Below are 22,360 nucleotides of genomic sequence, written 5' to 3'. Positions count from 1 at the left end.
AGAATGCATCATAAAAAACCCAAAGATGTAGCATTAGCATACTGGCTTCCGACCTTTTGTGTGGACACTGCTATATGGAAAAGAGCTGGCCACACCCTGTAATAAATGACATTAAAATCACTGATACAGTCCGGCTCTGAACGGTTAAATACCTAAAACTGTGCTGCCAACACTAAGAAGATGTAATTGTGATAAATAAATGTCAGTCGAAAACAAAGTACTGGCTAAACTGGCCTCTGTGTAACATACAGAGCAGGGAGCAGGAAGTATGGGCCGCAAATGTACTGCAGAGGTCACTTACAATAACTCAAACTCTTAATTCTTAAAGATTTTTTTTATTTTAATAAATAAGAATATAAACTGTCCTCTCTTTCCATTTTCTCCATAGGGCTCACTGTTAAGTGGCCGCCCCGCTTGATATACTCCTCAATGAGAGCCATCATGGCCGCCTTTTGGGCACACGGTTGTTACTGCTGTTGGCTCACAGCAAGAAGGTCGTGGGGTTGAATCCGTCAGCTAGTTGAGGTCTTTCTATACATCTCCTCCAGCTACCCCATCTTCCTCCCACAGTCCAAGAACATGGATGTTAGGTTAATTAGTGATCTATGTGATGTGAATGTTTGTCTGGTTGTCTAACCCTGTGATAACTGGGATAAGCTCCAGCCCAACTGTGACCCTGTGCCCTTTTAAACTTTTATACATCTTAATCCAATAAAATACGATACATTTTTGTAGTCTGAAATAAAATCAAATAGATTATGCTGTTAAAAAGTTGTTTTTTTTCCCAACCAGGTTTTTTTTTTTTTTGATTTTTGCCCTGAAAACATTTGCATTTTAAAAAGAAACTCAACATAACAAAGGCACAGGATTTGAAAAGGACTTCTTTAGTATTATTTCTTATCCTCAACTTGTCTTCTATCTCATCATTAGTAGAAAAGAGCTTAAAGCAGAAGCTTTGAGAGAATCCTTTTCAGTAAGTAAACTCATCAGAAGGTCAAAATGACTCAATGTAGACACACGGAAGATGCTTCTGTGCTCGTGTGATGATTGCAGTTGTGATTAAAAGGCTCTCACATTTCAAACTGGGCTGTGGCGGCTTGGGTACGGCTCTGATAAAGGCCGAGCAGGGGAACTAGGCACGGTTAGCCCACGCTGGATCACAGGCAATGGCTGGTGCTAGTGCGTATAACTACCGCACCGCCTTGCTCTGAGTCACCTCACATGGCCCTCCAAGACATGTCTGCCACTTAGCTATGTTCACTGTTTGCACTCGCCAGCTTCGCATTTGTACAAGACACACCAATAAACGTTTGGAGTCACTGACCCCCCCGCTTCCCCACGCATCCACCGACCCCCCACCACTGACCAACGACCTCCCTGACTCGACGCTATTTCAAGCAAACTAACGACACAGCGGTCACAAGGCAGCGTGGCCAAAATAAAACCCCCCCAACACTCGTGTATTTTCTGATTGAGATTATATTACAGGTGCAGTAAGCGATGCAGAGAATAGCCATAATGTATCTGCAGCGGTTTATGGTTTTGTTTACAATACCAATCATGATGAGTCAGTGATAAGCAGAGCCCTGCTGAGGAAAAAGAAAAAAAAAAAGCTTTCCTGTCAGGGGGAGGGGAAAAAGTGAGTTTCAAGACTGAACAAATCCCTCTTCAATCGGCTACAAGAGCTGAAAGGCCTTGTAGCTGAGGTGGGGAAAAAAGCAGCAGTATTTAGCAACCAGTCTTGAACTCTGTCCCCCTGCTTCTCCTCACTCCTTACCCTTCATGTCTGTTGTGTCACAGGTGTAGATTTAGAGAGCGATCATCTGTCCTCTCTTTCTTTGTCTCTCTCGCGCACACAGGTCGTTTTCTACTGCCAAAATATACTTTAAAACACAATTTCACACAACTGATGAACATAATAATAATAATACAGAAAAACACAAGTTGATCAGGAGGTCTATGGATGGAGAGTCTAATGGACAAGATTAAATGGTGTGTGTGTGTGTGTGTGTGTGTGTGTGTGTGTGTGTGTGTGTGTGTGTGTGTGTGTGTGTGTGCGCTCGCGCAACGATAACGAACATGTGACACTTTGTACTGCCACACTCTGCAGACATGGAGCAGAGTGGCTGCGCGACACTTCAGTTGCCACTGCCCGTTTTCTACAGAGTGGCGCTGTCGCCTGTCTCGTTTTTAAAGCTTGCTCGCCCACATCAAGTCACTGTACGAATGAGGAGGGAGGGAGCGAGAAAGGCAAGGCGCTGCTGTCTGTTGTACGCGTGGCGTAATAGTGTTTCAGAAACAACAGTTACATGGAGCTGTACGCAAAAAAAAAACCCCTCAGAGATTCGGAAATGAAACCACAGCCAAGTGTGAAATACTGCAGTTCCTCTAGTGGCCACTCGAGGCTCCAAAGTTGAGTCAATCCATAGTCTCCTATGTGGAAATGGCTAACTGTACAGCAGAAATAGACACATTTGTAGCCTCCGCTATGGGCAGTTTCCCCACCTTTATGCCTCTACTGTAGTTTAGGGGTGTGGCTCCTGTGATTGACAGCTGGAGCTGCTCGGCATCAGCCCTGCTAATCTGAGTAATTGAACTGGACCTCTTCACTGTGTCTGTGCTGCTGGGGGCTTTGGGAGTATTTTCATGGAAATACCTGATTAGAAGATTCAAGATTCTTTATTTGTCACATGCATGGTTATACAGGTATATGACTGAATTATGACTGTCTGTGCTGTACAGACCATCCTAGAAGAAAATCCCAGGGGCCCACCCAATATTAAATCTTCACTCTAATCAAAATACAAGAGAAAGTGACACAGACTATAGGCTAGAAATTGTTAATGCTAGTGTGTCAAGTGTCAAGGCCAACATATGACCCGCCTGCCACTTGGACACAAACTTCAAAACAAGAGCAATAGGTTTAGGTCAGAGTAATAAGTATTATCACAAACTAACCACCTGTTATTATTGGTTTTAATTCACCTTTTATATAAATCATCATCCAATCATGCACATTAGTGCCAGAAACCTCTCTCAAACACATCTGAGGTATAAAAATCCAGATGTGTAAGAATTAATTCTTTAAGCGGTGACGTGTGCTGCTTTCACAAACAACCACCTAAAACCAGACACAAATAACGAAAGACCATTAGATCCAATTAAAACAAAAACGACTGTTACTAGGTCGACTTAGACGTCATGGTCCTGCTTCTGCAGCTCCGCGCAGCCTAAATGGCTTTTGAGTTTTACAAGATGCAAAGTGACAGCAGCAATAAAGGCAGAATGACAAGCTCGCATTATTACAACTGAGCAGCGTTCAACCAGGGCCAACCGAGTCCCCGGGTCACCGTTACCCTTTGGTGGTTTTGTGGTGATAAGAAGTTAGAGCGACCTTCACGACAGTGAGGAATCTTGGCAAGAGGCGGCCGAAGAGGTGGTGGAGGAGGAAGAGGATGAAGGAGGTTGTGTTAAGTGTAAAGCAGGCGAGGACCCTTGAGAGAGCCTGAAACAAGAGCATGATGAATGTACAGCTCGCAGTTTTTAAATCAAGGATCAAAGCCGGGCCTCTCCGTCTGAGCAGCCAGCCTGTCTAGACTGAAACTCTCCCAAGCACATAAAGCAACATCTGCAGGATGCATTAATTACAGTAAAAGACTGTTCTGGACCGATCTCTGGGGTACCGGCACATCAAGTGGTCTAGACTGAGACGCTATTTAAGGATAGCTGGATTCAGAGACTCCCATATCATGAAATATCCACACTAAAGGTGATGCGGCAATCCTGAACTTCCATCTGCCTTTCATTTGTTTTAATTCGAGTCAATTTAATTTGCTGGTTTCCCATTCTACGGGTCACTCAGTTTAGATTTGCATTATAAGCTTTTAGCTCTCATCCTCCGTGACTGTAAATAAGATGTGGCAAACATAAGGAATGGGACCAGCACCTGCCCCCAGTGTTTTAAGTCATTAATTACTGTAACTTGACCTTAGGACCAATAAATTGTTGTTATAAAAATCAGATATGTTGAAAAATACCTTTATTCTGCAGGTACATGAAAACACAAACAGATTTTACGCAGTTTAAAAAATAATCTTTTTAATTGTCACAGCAAGTTGTGGATTAGTCATCTCCACTCAGCCTGGATCAGCAGGTTATTATGAACAGAAGAGTTGCAGATTGCCCTCTGGTTGCAACGTCAACACTCAACTCAGGATTGAACAGTGTTTCTCCTACATCATCTTCACTTTTAAAATTTTCATTCATTGACCATAACATAACAATTGCCAATACCAATTTATCCAGAAATAGCTAATATTGAGAGATACATTTAATAACATTTAGGAAAATATAGAGGTGCTAGGTCCTGTTCATATGCTAAAAATAAGGTAATATTAGCCTGTTTCCAGGTGGCTGCTATGCAACATAAAAACATCATAATCTCTTGTATAATTCAACTGTTTTGGACATAAATTAGACATTTTTTGTCAAGAAGTTAAGGTGTAAGAAAAGTGCTGTATTTACCTAAATGATAAAAGCATTTTATCCCGTTGCTAGGCAACCTGATGACATCCAAATATCTGATATAGATAAGAACTTTCGGCATGATCAACTCCTGATTGTGTAGAACAAGTTTTATTTCATGCATTATAGTAAGGTTCTTGTATATTAAGCTAGCAGCATACGAAGTAATCAAACAGACTTTTCTGTGGCCAAATAAAGGTCTAACCTACAGGCCCAAAGGCCTACTGGGGAAATATGTTATGCTGAGCATTGTATAAACAAGATTTTTGAATCATAAAGACTTTATTGTTTAGTTACAAAAACTCTCATGTGTAGCATTTCTGTTTTTTCACTGCAAGCTATGAATTATAATGTACAAGTAAGGGTGGTCGCTTAAACAAAACACTCCACTACATTTACTTCAAGCTTAAATAAATGTGCAAACACTACAACAGATCACTGAAAATGCAGCTGTTTTTTTAAAGAAACCTCAGACTGTTCTTCAACGGTTTTCTGAAAAGTTTCCTCTACAAATTATAACTGTTGTCTGGCAAATTTTGTGGTGACTGAGGGAAATCAACACTCACAGTTTCAGCATATTTAAAATAAATAAATAAGTAGTGGTGCTGGATCACTTTTCACAAAGTACTTCTTTCCTCTTAAAAGATTGTGGGGTTTAGGGTATTATGGTTTCAATGGATTGGCCCATTTGACCTCAAACTGGGCTGCATTTTTGTCGTTGACAGGATGAAAGCCTGCAGCAGTTGTTGAACATGCGACCTTTCAGTTACCCGGCGGCCTCTTCTCCCCACCTGTCTCCTACGATACATCAGGTAGAGTATAAAATGGTAGATATTTGCAAGAAATGATATGGAGGTTGTCTCAGTCTCTTTCTACAAACACTAGAAGAATTGTTTTCAGTATTGAGTATTTACTACTCCAGGGTGAGAACAGTACATTAGAGGAAATCATTTGCATACTACTTTAAACACTTTGACTGCACGGCTCTGTGTGGCAATACTCAGTCCGACAACAGTGGGAGCAGGTTGGAACAAATTCCTGCAGCAAGAGAAAGAAAATCCCCTCGATAGTAATCATGCTGTTTTGATGATATTTAATTGGAGTCAAAGTTTAGACAGTCATTCATGTGGTGAGTCGGTTTTAGGGAGGCTTTTGAAATCTCTTAAAACGTCCTTGTAAGATTTCAAACTAGTTATTTTTCTTGTGGCGTTCGCTGCTCACAAATATAATCAAGTTTGATGTTGATTTAAGTTCATTGGAGTTTAATGACCGTGCAGACTTTGCCAACATATAAATAAGCAGAGAACAAGTGAACTTTGCAAAGATAATCTGCACTGTTTTTTTTTTTCTTTCACTTGTTATTTACTTCATTTAACGTCGGCCTCATAAAAAATAACAGCGATAACTTTCACTGATTGGAGTTTAAGAGAAATCATAAAGTGGAGGCATTATGTTTTTCCATATTCCACAACCACAGCTTGATTTTAGGAATTTTTTTAACCTTATTGAACAAGTCTGTTTTATCATATTTATTCTTAAAGATAATCAACATAATTTAACTTGTTAAAAGTTGAGTTTTAATTTCGTTTTTGCCAACATAAAAGAATTTCCCAACTTTGACCATAAATAAAGAATTTATCTTAGCTCAGTGAACATCCATCCATCCATTCATCCATCCATTTTCATCCGCTTTGTCCGGGGCCGGGTCGCGGGGGCAGCAGCCTAAGCAAAGAGGCCCAGACCTCCCTCTCCCCAGCCACCTCCTCCAGCTTATCCGGGGGAATACCAAGGCGTTCCCAGGCCAGCTGAGAGATATAATCTCTCCAGCGTGTCCTGGGTCCGCCCCAGGGCCTCCTCCCGGTGGGACATGCCTGGAACACCTCACCCAGGAGGCGCCCAGGGGGCATCCTTGTCAGATGCCCGAACCACCTCAGCTGGCTCCTTTCGATGTGGAGCAGCAGCTGCTCTACTCTGAGCCCCTCCCGGATGGCCGAACTTCTCACCCTATCTCTAAGGGAGAGGCCAGCCACCCTTCGGAGGAAGCTCATTTCTGCCGCTTGTATCCGCGATCTCGTTCTTTCGGTCACTACCCACAGCTCGTGGCCATAATTGAGAGCTTCGCTTTTACACTCAGCTCCCTCTTCACCACGACGGACCGGTGCAGCGTCTGCATTACTGCAGCTGCAGCCCCAATCCGTCTGTCGATCTCTGGCTCCCTTCTCCCATCACTCGCGAACAAGACCCCGAGATACTTGAACTCCTCCACTTGGGGCAGGAACTCATCCCCGACCCGGAGTGGGCACTCCACCCTTTTCCGGCTGAGAACCATGGCCTCAGATTTGGAGGTGCTGATCCTCATTCCCGCTGCTTCACACTCGGCTGCGAACCGCTCCAGTGCGAGCTGGAGGCCCTCACCCGATGAAGCCAACAGAACCACATCATCTGCAAAAATCAGAGATGAGATTCTGAGGCCACCAAAGCGAAAGCCCTCCGCCACTTGGGTGCGCCTAGAAATCCTGCCCATAAAAATTATGAACAGAACCGGAGACAAAGGGCAGCCCTGGCAGAGCCCATCACCCACCGGGAACGAGTCCGACTTATTGCCGGCAATGCGTACCAAGCTCTTGCAACGGTTGTATAGGGATCGAATGGCCCGTAGCAATGGGCCAGACACCCCATATTCCCGCAACACCTCCCACAGGACACCCCGAGGGACACGGTCGAATGCCTTCTCCAAGTCCACAAAACACATGTAGACTGGTTGGGCAAACTCCCATGCACCCTCAAGTATCCTGGAGAGGATAAAGAGCTGGTCCAGTGTTCCGCGACCAGGACGAAAACCGCATTGTTCCTCCTGTATCCGAGGTTCGACTAACGGGCGAACTCTCCTTTCCAGCACCCTGGCATAGACTTTCCCAGGGAGGCTCAGTGAACAATAGTAAATAATTTCCAGGGTTAACAGGCAGGAAATCCTGGTTGATGTCTCACCGGGAGCTCTGCTTCTTGCCCCCCCCTCGCTTCCATCGACTAGTTACGATAAAACATGCCCTTTCACAACAGTGACCCTGCTCACTGAGAAATGACCACTTACTGACTGACTCACTCTCACTTTTGAAATAAAGTCCATCAACTCCTCACAAAAATGTCATCCTATCAATGTGGGCCTCTCATGTACACTAAAACCAAAGTAATACTCAGGTTATACATGTTGATAAGATAAGATAAGATAAGATAAGATAACCTTTATTAGTCCCACACGTGGGAAATTTGTTTTGTCACAGCAGGAGTGGACAGTGCAAAAGTTATGAGGCAAAAATTAGAATACAATAAGAATAAATACAGTACACAACTGTACAGAATAGAATAAAATAAAATACTATATACAGTAGAATAAAATAAAATAAATATACAATAAGATAAAAATAGAATACAAATACAAATACTATATACAACTGAGTAAAAATACTGAGTAAAAATACAACGATGACAACACTGTTGGTTCAGTGTGTGAGCAGCTGCCATTTGCTAGACTGACTGGACAGTTTAACATTTTTAACATATTATTTTAACCATATGTGGTGATGAACACGACTGACTCATTGCAATTTCCTCACTGACAATGCATGCTTACGTAAGTTTATCGTCCACTTCAGAAATGCAATTACCAGACTGCATACGCCACCCACAATCCATTGTGTACAGAAACATGAAACACCTGGATACAGGCTAAATTTAACCAACCGGTCGAGGGCCGTGTTTGGCAACATGCTGTCTTGGGTCAACATTTTACCTCGGTGAACACGAGCTAGTGCAGCGCTTTCTTTTTGTTAAAGCACAGAATGATACACGGCCTTGGAAGGAGGTTGTCCGATTAGTTGGGCCCAATGGGAAATAGAGGCTACATCTGGCCTTAACAAATACACCTGTGCTTTCGAAACCTAATGCATAATGCAAGAGAACATATTAGAAATAGATAGGAAGAGGGGAAAAAATGGGACAGAGCTGATGGCTGGCCTCAGACCACTCGGGGAAGCAGCCAAAGCACTGCAGTGCAAAGATAGAGGGGGGTTTAGTCACATGCAAGAGGTTTAAATCGAATGGAAAATTAAGTTTTTCATTAATTTAGTTTGTAGCTTTGTTAAGCTTTCAGCACAACAGAGGAGCGTCTTCAGCCAAACCACAATAAAGCTACACTATCATTCTCACTTTCCACTCTTTGGCTTAACTATTGATTCAGTGCACTTCACTGATTTTTAACCAGTTACAGAGTAAATAATCAGCTCAGTGAGCACGAGTAAACATTTCATGGTTTCAGTCTGCTACTGGGACCGTTAGTCTTTACTTTCCATGATTGGATTTTTACCCCCTCCTACCTAAAGTGTTTTTTTGGAGTCTTCCGTTTAACATTTAACACTTCACACGACATCTAATGATTAACTGTGCCTGGAAAGGAACTAGGGCTGCCACGATTAGTCGACTAGTCACGATTATGTCGACTATTAAAATCGTCGACGACTAATTTAATAGTCGACGCATCGTTTGAAGCTTTGTAAGATCACAAAGGACACAGGAATGCGTAGTAGGATTTAAGAGTGTAATAACGGACTGAAACAGAAGATGGCAGCACTGCATGTACAAGGATGCCAGCTGCCGTTAAACCCCGAAGAAGAAGAAGCTGTGTCCCAGAATTCATAGCGCAGCCCAGCGCAGTTGTCAACAATGGCGGCAGCTAGTTAGTTTTAATGTTACTCTTATTATTCTTTCTGGGTCACAAAATAAACGTTTAACATATTTTCAGGCAGGAATGTAGCTGTGTAAACCTCAAATATCTGCTCAGTTTATCAAGACACCGCATATTTTCAAAAGCGCTCCGACGTTTTCGGAGACATCTGTTACCCACTAGCTCGTTAGCGAGCCGGGGGCTAGGCTAACTAGAGCCGTGAGAACACCGGACTCCCGGCAAATCGTTTTCAAACCCACCGCCGTCTTTCGCTAGTCAGGTTAAACATGATATATGAGTCACTTAGATAACTTAAAAATGTTATTGTTTGGCTTTCTTTAGTATTTTATTTGTTCCTGAGTAAATCGGTTTGGCTGAGATTAAAGTTATAGTTTTTGCACAGCTAAATAAACTTCAAGCAGACAGCTGATTATCAGAAGTGTGAGATGCTCCAGAATTTACTCCGGTGTCCTGTTATATTTTTGAAAGCAAGGAGTTTATTAAACTTCACCGAAACAATCTGCAAATTTCATTAAAAATTAATAAACTATCATCTTGTCTTTATTTTTAGTTAGCACATACCTTAAACACTTAAAGCTGTAAGCTAATGATAGTTATATAAGAGCAGATGCTGCTGGTGCAATAAGCTGTACGTCCAATGGATGATGATCTGATTAGTCGACTAATCGCAAAAATAATGGGTGACTAATCGACTATCAAAATAATCGTTTGTGGCAGCCCTAAAAGGAACGCCAAATGAGTTGAATTGTGTTTAACTGAGTGAATTATAAAGGTCTAAAGGTTTAAAGGCCTCACAGACAGCATCACTGTGATGATAAAACAAGCCATGGTCATGATTTTGGGATATTCAAATAGTCATTAAGTTGTTAAAAAGAAACATCCAACAGATCAGGCAGCTATTTTCCACTGTTTTTATCTCAGCCTGGCAGCCACCTGGTTGGCAGCAAGGATTAAACAGCAAAAGAGGGATCAACTGACGTGGCTTTTTCAAGGCCAGTTCCTACTATTAGTAATCAAGTAGACCAATAAGTCTCTATATGTTTAGATCAAATCATATAAACTTGGTATGAAGTTACAAAATAAAATAAAACTTTGCTAAAATTCAATCCTAATGATTTATAGGTCTGAAATTGTACAGTACAATGGAAAAGTCCCAGTTTGTGCATTTTTAAAAAAATAATATATTTATTGGAGCTTATTAAAACAATGAATAAATACAGATACTGATACCTAGTAAGAGAAGATGCAGGGGCTACCAACTAACAGACATCAAGATGTCGGAGTAGTGAGATTAGATACTGTTACCTTCATAAAGTCTGAGAGAGCAACAAAAAAATAAATCTGCCAGGTAAATCTCGAATACTTATGATTATTCATTCATTATTATATAATTATTATTACTTGCAGAGCTGAGAAAAGAGTGTCTATCTTTTCGAATCCTTCACAGCAAGGACATAGGTTTGGGTCAACTAAAAAGAAATAAAACAAACAAATGCTATTTAGAGTGTAATTGCAAATCTGGTGGCAGAACCACCTGACCTGTTCAATTGCAACTGGTGAACATTAGTCAGCCCCAGCTTAATGGTAGCAGGACACAGAGACCCCAGACTGGTCATCAACTGAGATTTAAGTTGATGTGCAGCAGAGCTGAAACTGAATCATCGGCTCTGTTGTGCTGCTGCTGAGGATTTAAAAAAAAAGAAAGAAAAAAAAAAGAAAAGAAACAGGAAATAAAGAAAAACAACAACAACAAGCCAGAGCTGCTTCATCCTCGCCATACTGATGTAACCTTACACTGGTGTGCAAGAGGATCAATGTCTGTGTGAAACTGCTGCAGTGTACAGGAGGCCAAATGTACAAGCAGCACACGGGACACGACTTGTCCGTCTCTTGGCCTCTGTGGTGGAGAAATCTAAACACCCATTTGCTCCAAATTACTGAAGAAACATGGCTGTAATAACAGGGTTTGACCTCTGCAGCTCTAGACTGATTCGCTGAGTTACAGTCACATCAGGTCTGACGAATAGAGAGGAAAAGGGAAGCTTCTTGTTGCTTCAGCTTCGCCAGAAATAAAGAGACAGTCACAGGGTAGGGTAGGTTTTACTGTCAGTATGCATAATTGATTGCATTAGGAAGGCCACACCACAATCGCTTGATCATTTGATTCATGTGTTTGCACTTTCCCGGAACATCACCACCCCCACCCCCCCACCACCACCCCAAAAAAACCCAAACAATTAAAAATTAAAAAAAAAAAAAAAATCAAATCCCCACCTTTGAACTTAAAGAGTTCAGAGTAAGCCTCACCGGATCTGGATGTGCTGTTGCAGCACTGTAAATATTTACAAGCCTGCAGTTCAAGCTCACATGCGATCTGAGGCAGAGGTCACCTGAAGACCATCAGATGACCAAAGGTTCAAGGTTCATCTGATAATGCTGCTGTTGGTGGTGCGGCGTTACCAGAATGCGCCCTTTAAGTTCAACAAAAAGGAGTCCCATCAACTCTTTTCAGGCAACTTAGGCAGTGAAACACTTAGCAGCTGCTGAGGTCCCTTACAAAATAAAAGCATCAAAGCATTAAGTATAAAAATCCCCCCAAAAACCCTGTTTTAGTCATGCCTCAGTTTTTCTTTACAGCAGCATTTTTACATACAGCTCAGTGTTTATTGTCAGCGGGTTGGACCAGTAAAACTATTGCATAACAACATATAGCATAGTTGCACGTTGTTCTCCTTCCTTTCAAGTGTAAAGAAGTTTAAACACACATTTAATCCCTGAGAAGTCCTTTGGCAAATAAGTGAAATTTCACCATTACATCTCAGGTTTTTCTACACAGGGCAGAAAAGCTGATGTAGTGAATAAAAGAAACCTGACAGCAGCTTAAACTTTAATAAATAAATGTGTAAAAGAAAGAAAGAAAGAAAGAAAGAAAGAAAGAAAGAAAGAAAGAAAGAAAGAAAAGAAAAGAAAAGAAAAGAAAAAGCATCTGCAGCTCATTACCTGGACTCAGTCCTTCAAGAATAAGATATCCACAGATAAAGTCTCGTTCTTACTGTGGCATTGCAGTAAAACCACAAATTTCTATAGTATTTAACAAAGAGATAAAAAAAAAATTCAATCCCTGTCATTTAACAGTTTAATCTGGGGTAGGATGCCACATCTTTGTTTTTAGAAGGCTGTTATACTGAAATAAATTTAGAGGGCAAAATGTATGCCCTTCTCCATTTCTTTGCAGCTTTCCCATTTTCCCATTTGCTGTTCTCTTACATTTCTACTGGGGCTGTGCAATTCATCAATTTCAACACAATTCTGGCTTTCAATGATTATTAAAAAAAACTGGCTGATCGAGATAAAAACAATTATTTGGCCACATTCTGTTTTGCATTAAAGCTCGTTCTGCCTTTCAGCACATCGCTTTTGCCAATTTTGCTTTTTGTCAAGTTCACATTAATTTATTTTCTTTTAAATTCTAATTAAAGTTTGTGTTTAAATAAAAAAGGCAACTTTCTTTTTTTTTTTTTAAGTTTAATGATTGACCTATTTTTCCAATGTCTTTGGAAAAAAAAACCGCACTGTTAAATAATGACAATCTTACCACTGATTGGGATTTTTTACCACAATCAAGAAGCTTTTCTTTAAAATGTAATTAAACAAGATGTAATTTTATATTACAGATGCTTGATATCAAACTTTTGCTTTCACTAAAAGTCCAGATTTACTCCCATTCAGACTGTGGTTGGATTGAGGTTTAATAAATCTATTTTTTTTCCCCAACACCCAAGTGGAACTTTCTTCCGGCTGCTCTCCAATTCACACAGCATACGTGATTCGGCACCGATTTTTACAGACTCACTAGGATTTGTGACTCCACCTGGTTTTGAACAAAGAATCTTCTGCGTGTGGGGCCAGTGTATTAACCACTGCATCATGGAGCTAAACAATGGGGATTTTGACTGTTTGCCATAACCAGGCAGCTACAGTTTGGACCTCTACTCATCAAACATGCCTCGGCTGAGTCCACAAATTATATTTCCCAAAACTGCAACATCAAAACCATCCCTTATCGTCAGACGTTGATTTGGGTTTTTAAATGGCCCGCGGGCAGAACGGGATGTCCACACTTGAAGTCCTGAAATAATGGTGGCTGTCTTCAGAGGCTATGTGAGCAGACTAGTTGATTGTTTCCCCTACTGCCAAATAAGTTTCTGATAAATATTTAAGCTGCTTCTCTCAGTTTCATCTCACAGTGAATTGAAGCTGGTTAAAGGTGCATATTGAACATCACTGAAAAGCTACAGAGACCTCTCTCTGTTCATTTCTTTTGGCATGTTCATCAAATAAAAGCCACTCTGGGCCAAGTGCCCTGCCTTTATCAGAGGTTTTTCTTGAGCTGTGCCAATTCAACTCCGATTTCACTGAGGATTATTATTCCACCTAGTTCATTTCCCCACTTCAGACAGTAATAAGTGAGTGGAATAATCACCTGCAGCACCTGGCTTATAACTCCAACCAACCCCGACTATTACCATATTTGAGAAACCTTTTAATTTAAGACGCCCCAGGGGGGTGGGGGTGGGGGGTGATTTCTGTGAAAGTACAATTCTGCTGCAACTCGAGGGTTTATTTTACACTTCTCTTAGGTGTTAATTGGGGCAGCTTTCACACAGGTACACTGAGTATTTGGTAAACCGGCAGCAACTGTAGAGAAAACCGGTTCGGTGGAGCTGCACAAACACGCACAAACAGTAAAGTTAGAACATTTTCTGTTTATCCTGTAAGCCAACAGGAATAGAAATTCTGCCTCTGGGCCTAATTTTTGTTTTCTTTTGTCAGCTCCAGTTACATCAGGCTCACACCACAATCAAACCACATCGAGTGACACAACTGCAAATGGAAGTTAAACTCACTGCAGTGCTATTTTGTTAGCAACACCAAAACCTCAACTACTATGACACTTGTGTCAATTTCCCCACAAGTATTTACACTTCACATGGTCACAGAAGTGTCACAGGGTTTATATGAGGCTATATTAGCTCGTTTTGGGAGGTGGAAGTGGTTCAATGAAGACTTACAGTACAGTTTATAGCTTTAGAAAAAGTGGTTTCTACTCAATATTTTGCTTTTACAAGTCAAAAATCATTGCACACCACAGGGGAGATCATGATTTTAGTTCTTTTTAGATCCAACAGGAGCATTTGAGACTGGATTGTGCTAAACAAGTGTTTGCTTGTATGAGTTTCCTCTAATCTTTTGGAATAAACCGATTCTGGTCAAACTAACTCATCGTCTACAGCTCACATTACCTGTGGTAAACTGCAAGGTTCAATTTTAGGTATCATCTCATTTTCTATTTATATGCTTCCTCCAGGCCAAGTTATACAAAGTTATAAAATCTTGTTCACTCTAGATTTACTTGATCACTTGGTTTCTTCAGGGGTTGCAAACCTCTACTATCAAAATAATCATTTTTGAAGGTTTATAATGATAGTGACAGTCTATCAAGCATAAATTAGATACTTTACTACGTTTGACCACATCCAATGCCTTTACTGTGACTTATTTATTAATAACTGGTACTTATGTCATGTTTTGTTGCAAATTATAAAACTAAAATAACAATAATTTACTTTTTAAATTATCAGCACAATGATAATAGCATGTATAAGCCTAATATGTATGCAATATTTATGTTGCATACATATTACCTACTTATGTTTACACAAATTACTCAAATTAAAAACAGTGTCCTTCTATAATAACTAAGACAGGCAGCAGCGCTAAATTCTTTTTAACATTTTTAAAGTTGTTTTTTTTTTTTTTTTTAAATAAAGTCCATGTCAGAGTAATGATATGAAGCCAGAAGCCAACAGCATTGGGAGTGAAAGCAAACAGACCTGTTCACGCTTTTTAAATATTTGAATTCCCAGCTAGAGGGGTTTAGGACTAGATATTTATGTGTATATTTCCACCAGTATTGAGGTTTAATTGCTTGCAAAATTAAGAGGAGAAGGTCTCCAGGCAAAAGATAAATGCTGGAGATAGAGCTGGGCGATAGAACGATAACGATATGTATCGAGATATAACTTTTACTCGATAGAGAAATTAAGCTATCGCGATAGACCTCGCCGCTCTTGTCCTCTTAAAAAAACAAACAAAAAAAAAAGGTCAGCCAATCCAAATTAAGTAGCGCAGAGCCGAACCAATCACAGCCGCAGCGTCACGTCGCGTGACTTGTTACGTACAGCACAAGTGCCAAGTCGCACGTGTGTTTGTTTGGGAAGCAGCCAGCGGGTAATGGAGCCAGCGCGTAATGGAGGAAATGAGTGTGCCGACTAGAAAAATCAACCGAGCGTGACCGAAGAGAAAACAGATGATGGTTCCAACGCCGGAGAGATTGTCGAACGGAAGAGCCAAAGAAGTTCCGTAGTGTGAAGGTATTTCGGCTATTTCAAGTCTGACAAAAAACAGAGTAGCGTGCACTGTAAATTGTGCCGAAAGCAAGTCTGGAAATACAATAAACTGGTGCATGCGTCACACTGCGCCACGTTATTGTTTCGGTGAAATGAATTTCTACAATACTGTTACTGTTAATTCTACTCTCTGCAGTGTTTAAATGCTTACATATACACACAGTTACTGTCCGTCCACACATACGACTCGGTTCTGCTTCTATGCCCCAGCTTTGTTTACTTTTTCCCACCGAGGCTTCTAGACTTCTGATTGGCCAACATTTCTGCACGGTTAGGAATCTAGCGCCACCTGCTGCTTTGGCATGTTCATAGCAGCGTTTTCCTTCATTTCTGCCTTTATGTGTGGACGGGATTATTTTTTTAAACGAAAACGGAAAATCTCCGTTTTCAAAAATACCCGTGTACGTGTGGATGTAGCCTCAGTCTCTGACTGGAAGCGCTAATTCGTCATTCGGTTTTTGTCAGACTAAAGTAACTGTTAAAACTGTTTGAAAAGCTAAGCTATACAACAAGGAGAGATTGAGAATTTCCTTTTAGTTCTCAGTTTATTTGATATTGACAAAAGTTAGTCAGTTTTGTCTGTTCTTCTGTAAAACAAACTAAGATTTATTTTTAGAATTAATACTTTGTTTCTAAGTGGAATTGACAATTTAGTAGTCTGTTTCGTTTGTTCTATTTTGAAACTTAAACGCTTTAGTGGCTGCCTTTTGTGTAGTTTGCAATATTTGCCTTTATTTATCTGAAAAAGTCTCATGTTCCTTAAGTACATCTACCCTGTTGAACTTATTATGGGAAATAAATATTTAAATAAAAACAAGCTGCTGATTATTTCACATTTTACTTGTGAGCAACGGCACATTTAAATCTTACAAATATAGTCATTTGGCTTATATCGTGATAGATATCGTTATCGCCTGAAATGAAAAAAACATATCGTGATATGAAAAAATCTCATATCGCCCAGCTCTAGCTGGAGATGGATCAAAACAAGCGTAGAGCTGGAGTTTTGTGACCCCACTTAGCATTTTAATGGAGCATTATCTGTGGCATACCACAAGGTTCGATTTTGGGTCCTGTTATAGTTCCTATTTATATGCTGTCCCTAGGATAAATAGATTTTAAATAGATACCTTAAATCCCTAAAACACACACTTCTCTTTAATTAAATGCATCAAATAAATAAATAAATAAATCATACATCATGCTCTTCCCTGATCTACAAATCACACAAACCACTCTGAAGGTGTCCTAGGACCCTAAAGCCAGCAGTCAGAAAGGTACTCAGCTCTAACCTTTGAACTAGAAAAGTTACCCTTTCCTGCTTCTTCCAAATAACATCTACTATTAAAATTAAACAAAATATTAGCTGGAAAAAGGTTCATTCTTGTGCTTTGTCCAGGCTAAATTACTGCAAATGAAACACCACTCTCTCACCTCCAAACAGTTCAAAACGCAGCAGCGAAGCTTCTTACTGGTACAGACGGCATCACATCATCCCAATCCTCTGACTCCAAGTACATTTTAGATTTTCCTACTCATGCTTAAAGCCAAGTAGCAGAAATTCTGACCCCTTATATAACCTACTTCACATTGTTAGAAAGAGCCCCACCTGAGGAAGTGGAGGTGCTTCTCCCATCAGGAGCCCTTGGCTTTCTAAAACCTGCCTGAGCAGCTAAGGCTCGTAAAATCTGTGACTTCCTGTAAAAACACGTTTTTGTAACCTTGCTTTTAGTCATGTGATTTTTCCGTCTTTTTACCCTTTAATCATCTATTACGTTATATAATTGCTTGTCTGTCGCCTCTTTTATATTTGTTGCAAACTATATTATTCTCATTCCATTAAAAAAAACAACAACAAAAAAACAAATTCAATGGATTTTGTACTATGAAACCAAACCCAAAGAGCAGATTTAAAATGACACACTTCAAGGTGATCAACTTCTCTTCCTAAAGAACAATTGCTCTCAGAATACTCCGGCAAGTAAAAAAGTAAAGTCTGAAGCATTTCTCCCAGTAGCCCACATAAACAGCATGCCCTGCACTCCCGAGATGACCTCTCTTTCCTTTATCATCACTACACTGACATTCATTAAACATCCACCGCGGGGAAATAACTACATATAATGGCCGTCCACCAACACAGAGTGCTGAAAATGGCTTTTAGCATGTAGATGTAGAAAGAAGCCACATGCAAGCCACATGACTGATTACCTTTTATATTTGCACTCCATCAACCCAAATCCCTGGCTGCTCCCTCATTAACTTCATAAAAACTCCAATCTGTACCCTTGTGTCCCACAAGAAGCCACTCAAGGGCCCTCTGACCCCCCCCCCCTTCAATCTTGGGGCTCACCTGCAGTTTGCATGCACGCCAATGATGCCCCAAAAGAGGTTACACTCCTTACACATAAAAGCAAGCTATGCACTGCACGGCTGACCGTACGCAACATACATAGCCCCCCACCTCCACACCCACCTGAAGAGCAGGAGATGAGGAAAACGGCGAAGGCCAATTTGGTGGCGTCTCCCATTTTCCATCCGAATCGGATCCTCTTGACTAGAAAGAGAATTTTACAAAAGCACAAAAAGCTCCAGAAAAATTTTCAAAAAATCTCAAAACGATTGAGTCAAATTAAATGTCTTGTTGTCTCTGGAAATATTGCATCTTTAAAAAAAAAAAAAGTCAAGATCGAGTCTACATCCAAAACATCCCAGGTAATGCGAGCCTCACTAGTCCAAAAAAAGAAGACGGGAGGATGATGAAGAAGAGGAGGAGGAGGAGGAGGGGATGGTCGCTGGTATTTCCAGGTTTATACACAAGCAATGCAGGGTGAACTGATGGCACTGGAGCCGGGGTTATCGTGTACTTGCCAGGTCTGCAACAGCAGCATTGTTCACCTGTGCCCGGTGGTGCTATTTTTCAGATAAACGGTGCACAGACCCGAGCCACAGCCGGGCAGGGCTAACATCCATCGGACTGCAAATCAAACGCACTCCGCTCTCCAATCAAACTTCTCCTCGGTGAGCTCCGTCGCATAGCTCTCAAAATGTCCAAACTGCGTCGAAAGGGAGCATTTCCACTCTCCCGCTATTTGCAAAAAAGAATTTAAAAGCTTTATCTTAGGTGTTATATTCCGTGCAGAGGTTTTAGGCTTCGTCCGGCTGGGCTGCCCGGCCACAACCACGGCTCCGTCCGCTCCAGCAGGGAAACAACCGATTACCAGACTGCCTTTCCCCCCCTCCCGCTGCGACAGCCCTCTCCAAAGTGGGCCAAACAACCGTTCCCGGTCCAAAAGATTCGAACGAACAAGCGGAAAGACTATCATATGATAACACTAGCCGCTGAAGCTGCCGTTAATCCACGTAGCTGTCGAGTTTAGGACGAGCTGATTTTCCCAAGTCCGTCTCCTCCTCGCCCCCTCTGCTCGGGACGATTTCAAGATGGCGTCACTGGCACCCTGTTAGGCTTACCCAGCTCATACAACGAGCTTCCAGCGAGGGTTTTCAAAATAAAAACCACAGCGTTTACGCTTGTAAACGAACTAAAACGGTTGTAAAGAGAAATTTTAGTTTACTGAAATAAAAAATAAAACTACGCAACCGAAGGAGAAAACCTATCCTTTTTTTAGGTAGATGTTTAGACGTCCTTTTTAAATGAATTTTATAAATTCTGTAAAAAGAGGCTTTGGTACGAACATTTATTTAAATCCTGAGTACTAAGTGACTGTTTCCATTATTATTTATAAAATCTGCCCCCTAAATTAACAGAGTTCTCAAAATGTTTCAAAATGGCATGATTTAAGATGTATTTTTGTGTTTCAATACAGTTTGAACTCTCTTAGGCAGCTTTCTTGTCATTTCTTGAAGTAGTTTTTGGGAATAGTTTTCCAGGCTTTATGAAAACCATTCAAAGCTCTTCTTTGGATGTTGGCTGCCCTTTGTTCTGTTTTCTGTCAAGGAGCTACGTTTGCCTGCTCCCTTATTCACAAGGAGTTGCCACGGTGGGTAGCTCCACGTCTTTGAGTTGGCAGATTTTGACTCTGGATTTGTGAGATTACTGTCTCTTCCCTCAAATGAACCGGGGATATTTAGCATGTTTGATGAATTTGTAAACCACTACACTATGGATGATCCCACATTGCTTCAATAATGTTGAGGTCCAGACTTCATTATTATTAATGGCCTTTGTATAAATAAGAAAAAAATATCGCCACCACCACCACCACATAGAATCACATAAACAAACGTAGTTTAGTATTTTGAATGTTTTTGACATTTTTGGTGGGAGGGTTGCCCTAATTCTGAAAGAACTGCTAGTCAACTTCCGGTGCCAATCTGGCTAACTTTATCCAGCTTGACGATCTGCTTTATGAGCTAGGGATTGTTTTTGTCCGGGAAGGCTGTTAGCTTTGCTTTCCAGTGCGTGCCGTATAATGAAAAGATGGGCGGTCACATTTCTTTAAACATCCTTTCAAAATAAGAAATGTCCAATTTGTTACACATTTATACGTCTTTACAATAACTTGCATTAATTTTAATTTGTGCATGCTATATTACATATCATTAGTCAGCGTGTACTTATTTTATACACCTTATGTTAAAAGAAAAACTATTTATACTACAGCCATCTACAGTGGTGTTGTTGAGGTTTAAACTACACAAAAAATGTCCTTTTTCTAATCAACAGTATGCTCATTATACAGCTCAGCACTCATATAGGTCAACACATGCCACACATAGGCTACATATAGCCTCACTTTGCAGTATGTGCTACTATACCTACATATATCAGGTTTCAGCATGGGTTGGGTGTTCAGTAATAAATGCTGAGAATACCATGAAGTACAGATATAGGCTTGGCCCATCCCCAGATCTGTGTGACACTAATCTCTCTAATAGCCTGGAGCAGATCTCCAACCATAAGCGCTGCTAAACGATTAGGAGGTCAAAGGTCTCGGGGGATTTCTCTGCCAAGCTGGAAGCTGAGTCACCTGTTCTATATTGGAGTGTTGGCTTTCATCTTCAGCAAAACACGGGGTCCTGTACATAGCTTAATGGCTGGGGCTCAAGGCACTGACAAAGGCCCGGGTGAGTAGTTCAGTTCTTGTCAATGTTATTCCCCTAGCAGCGTTTTCAAACTTTCATCACAAATGAAATCTCTCTGGAAAGAGCGAAAGCAGCCCCAGCAGGATGCTCATCATTTCAGAGATATTAGAAACATGAATCAAAAGGCTTGTTTCTGAGTATGTGTGAGCATGCTGTGAGCATAGCTGTGGTCACCAAGTCACCACATAATCAGATTACACCTTCATTGTCACACTCCTTTCTTGCGTCACGTATAATTAACTAATTCACTTACAGAAGTTTAGGATGAGCCGCTGCAACAATAGCTTCATGATCAGCCTATACCACACCTACAGGATTCATTCATCCATGGGTTGTGTTGTTGCTAATTGATGAGGCATTTTGAAGCAAATTCTTTAGCGTGTGCTGTAAGCTGATAACTGAGAGCCCTGTTCTAAATCACCAATATTGTGAAATAAATCACCCCGAGATGAATAAGTGGTAAGAAAATAGATCGGGAGCTAATAGAAAAGTTCCAGTTTGCAGGCAACATCTCAGCTAAGATGTAAGACCATGTGGCTAAAATGAGTTTCACAATCTATGAGCCTATGGCTTGATTGATTTTGATGTCCAACAAAATATGAAGATATTAAAGAAAACAGACACCCTGTGAAAAATGTAGGATTGAAGTCTTTTGTCATTTCTTTAAGTAGTCTTCAGGAATTAGTCTTCAGCCCAAAACCATGACAGAGCCTCCACAGCCCGTTCTCACTCCCGAGGCGTAACATGCCGACGTTTTGTCACGTCCCGCGGCGTTCCTGAGGAACGCGAAAGGAGACCTTCGGCGTTCTTATGGTACGCGGCGGGTTATGGCTGGAATCCAGTGCAATGACGCTCCTGCGGTAATAGACGTTCCAGCCCTGTATTCCAGCCCTAAACCTAACCTTATCCCTAGCCCTAACCATAACCTTTTTCCTGATCTTAACCAGGACTTTAATGATGTTAAATAGCGTGTTTCTCAGCGATTTAAAGAAAAAGAGCGAACATGTGTAGATTGAGTCCATACGGTTGTCATATTTCCTCACTTTTCCGAGGTCGTCATTTAGGAACGTGGTGGGTAGCCGAAAACGTAATATGGTGACGATTTTGCACCTAGCGTAAAATGTTACGCTTTGGGAGTGAGAACGTTGGCCTCCACCAAGTTTTACAGACGGCTGTAGAAACTTACTGTTGTACCTCTCTCCAGACCTTCTCCATATGTTTGAGGCTGAGATTTGTTTTCCAGATGATGTCTTATATTTCTGTTATCTAAATTTGTCATGTATCTTTCCCCCTCTCTCTCTCTCTCTCTCTTTTTTTTTTTTTTTCCCCCTCTCTCAATGGAAGAGAAACCTTCCAAAAATTCCTGGAAACTCTAAAACTTCACCATTTCTTAATTGGAAAAACGTCAATGTAAATTCACTTATAACATTTCCTATAACCCTGGTAACTAAAATTTGAACAAACAAAAATACAGAAAAGCCAAGCGTCACATGACCCGTTTAAAAAGGTTTCTAGAGCA

At 40.9% G+C, this 22,360-nt stretch overlaps 1 protein-coding gene across 1 annotated transcript in view; it reads right to left on the bottom strand.

Moving 5' to 3' along the window:
• LOC146547395 (activin receptor type-2A) overlaps positions 1–19,166 on the bottom strand; it is a 76,969-nt gene extending 57,803 nt beyond the window's left edge. Inside the window, exon 1 of the mRNA XM_085264449.1 lies at positions 18,212–19,166. Within this exon, the coding sequence (XP_085120575.1) occupies positions 18,212–18,266 (55 nt within the window). The 5' untranslated portion in view covers positions 18,267–19,166. The remainder of the gene's footprint in view (positions 1–18,211) is intronic.
• Between the last annotated feature and the right edge of the window lie 3,194 nt (positions 19,167–22,360).

The sequence above is a fragment of the Mchenga conophoros genome, linkage group LG23 (assembly GCF_057382185.1).
Source record: "Mchenga conophoros isolate Kocher_MC1m ecotype Shallow Benthic linkage group LG23, M_conophoros_male_GT1.1, whole genome shotgun sequence".
NCBI lineage: Eukaryota > Metazoa > Chordata > Actinopteri > Cichliformes > Cichlidae > Mchenga > Mchenga conophoros.
The sequence above is the reverse complement of the archived record's forward strand: the minus strand, read 5'-3'. Positions and strand labels throughout refer to the sequence as shown.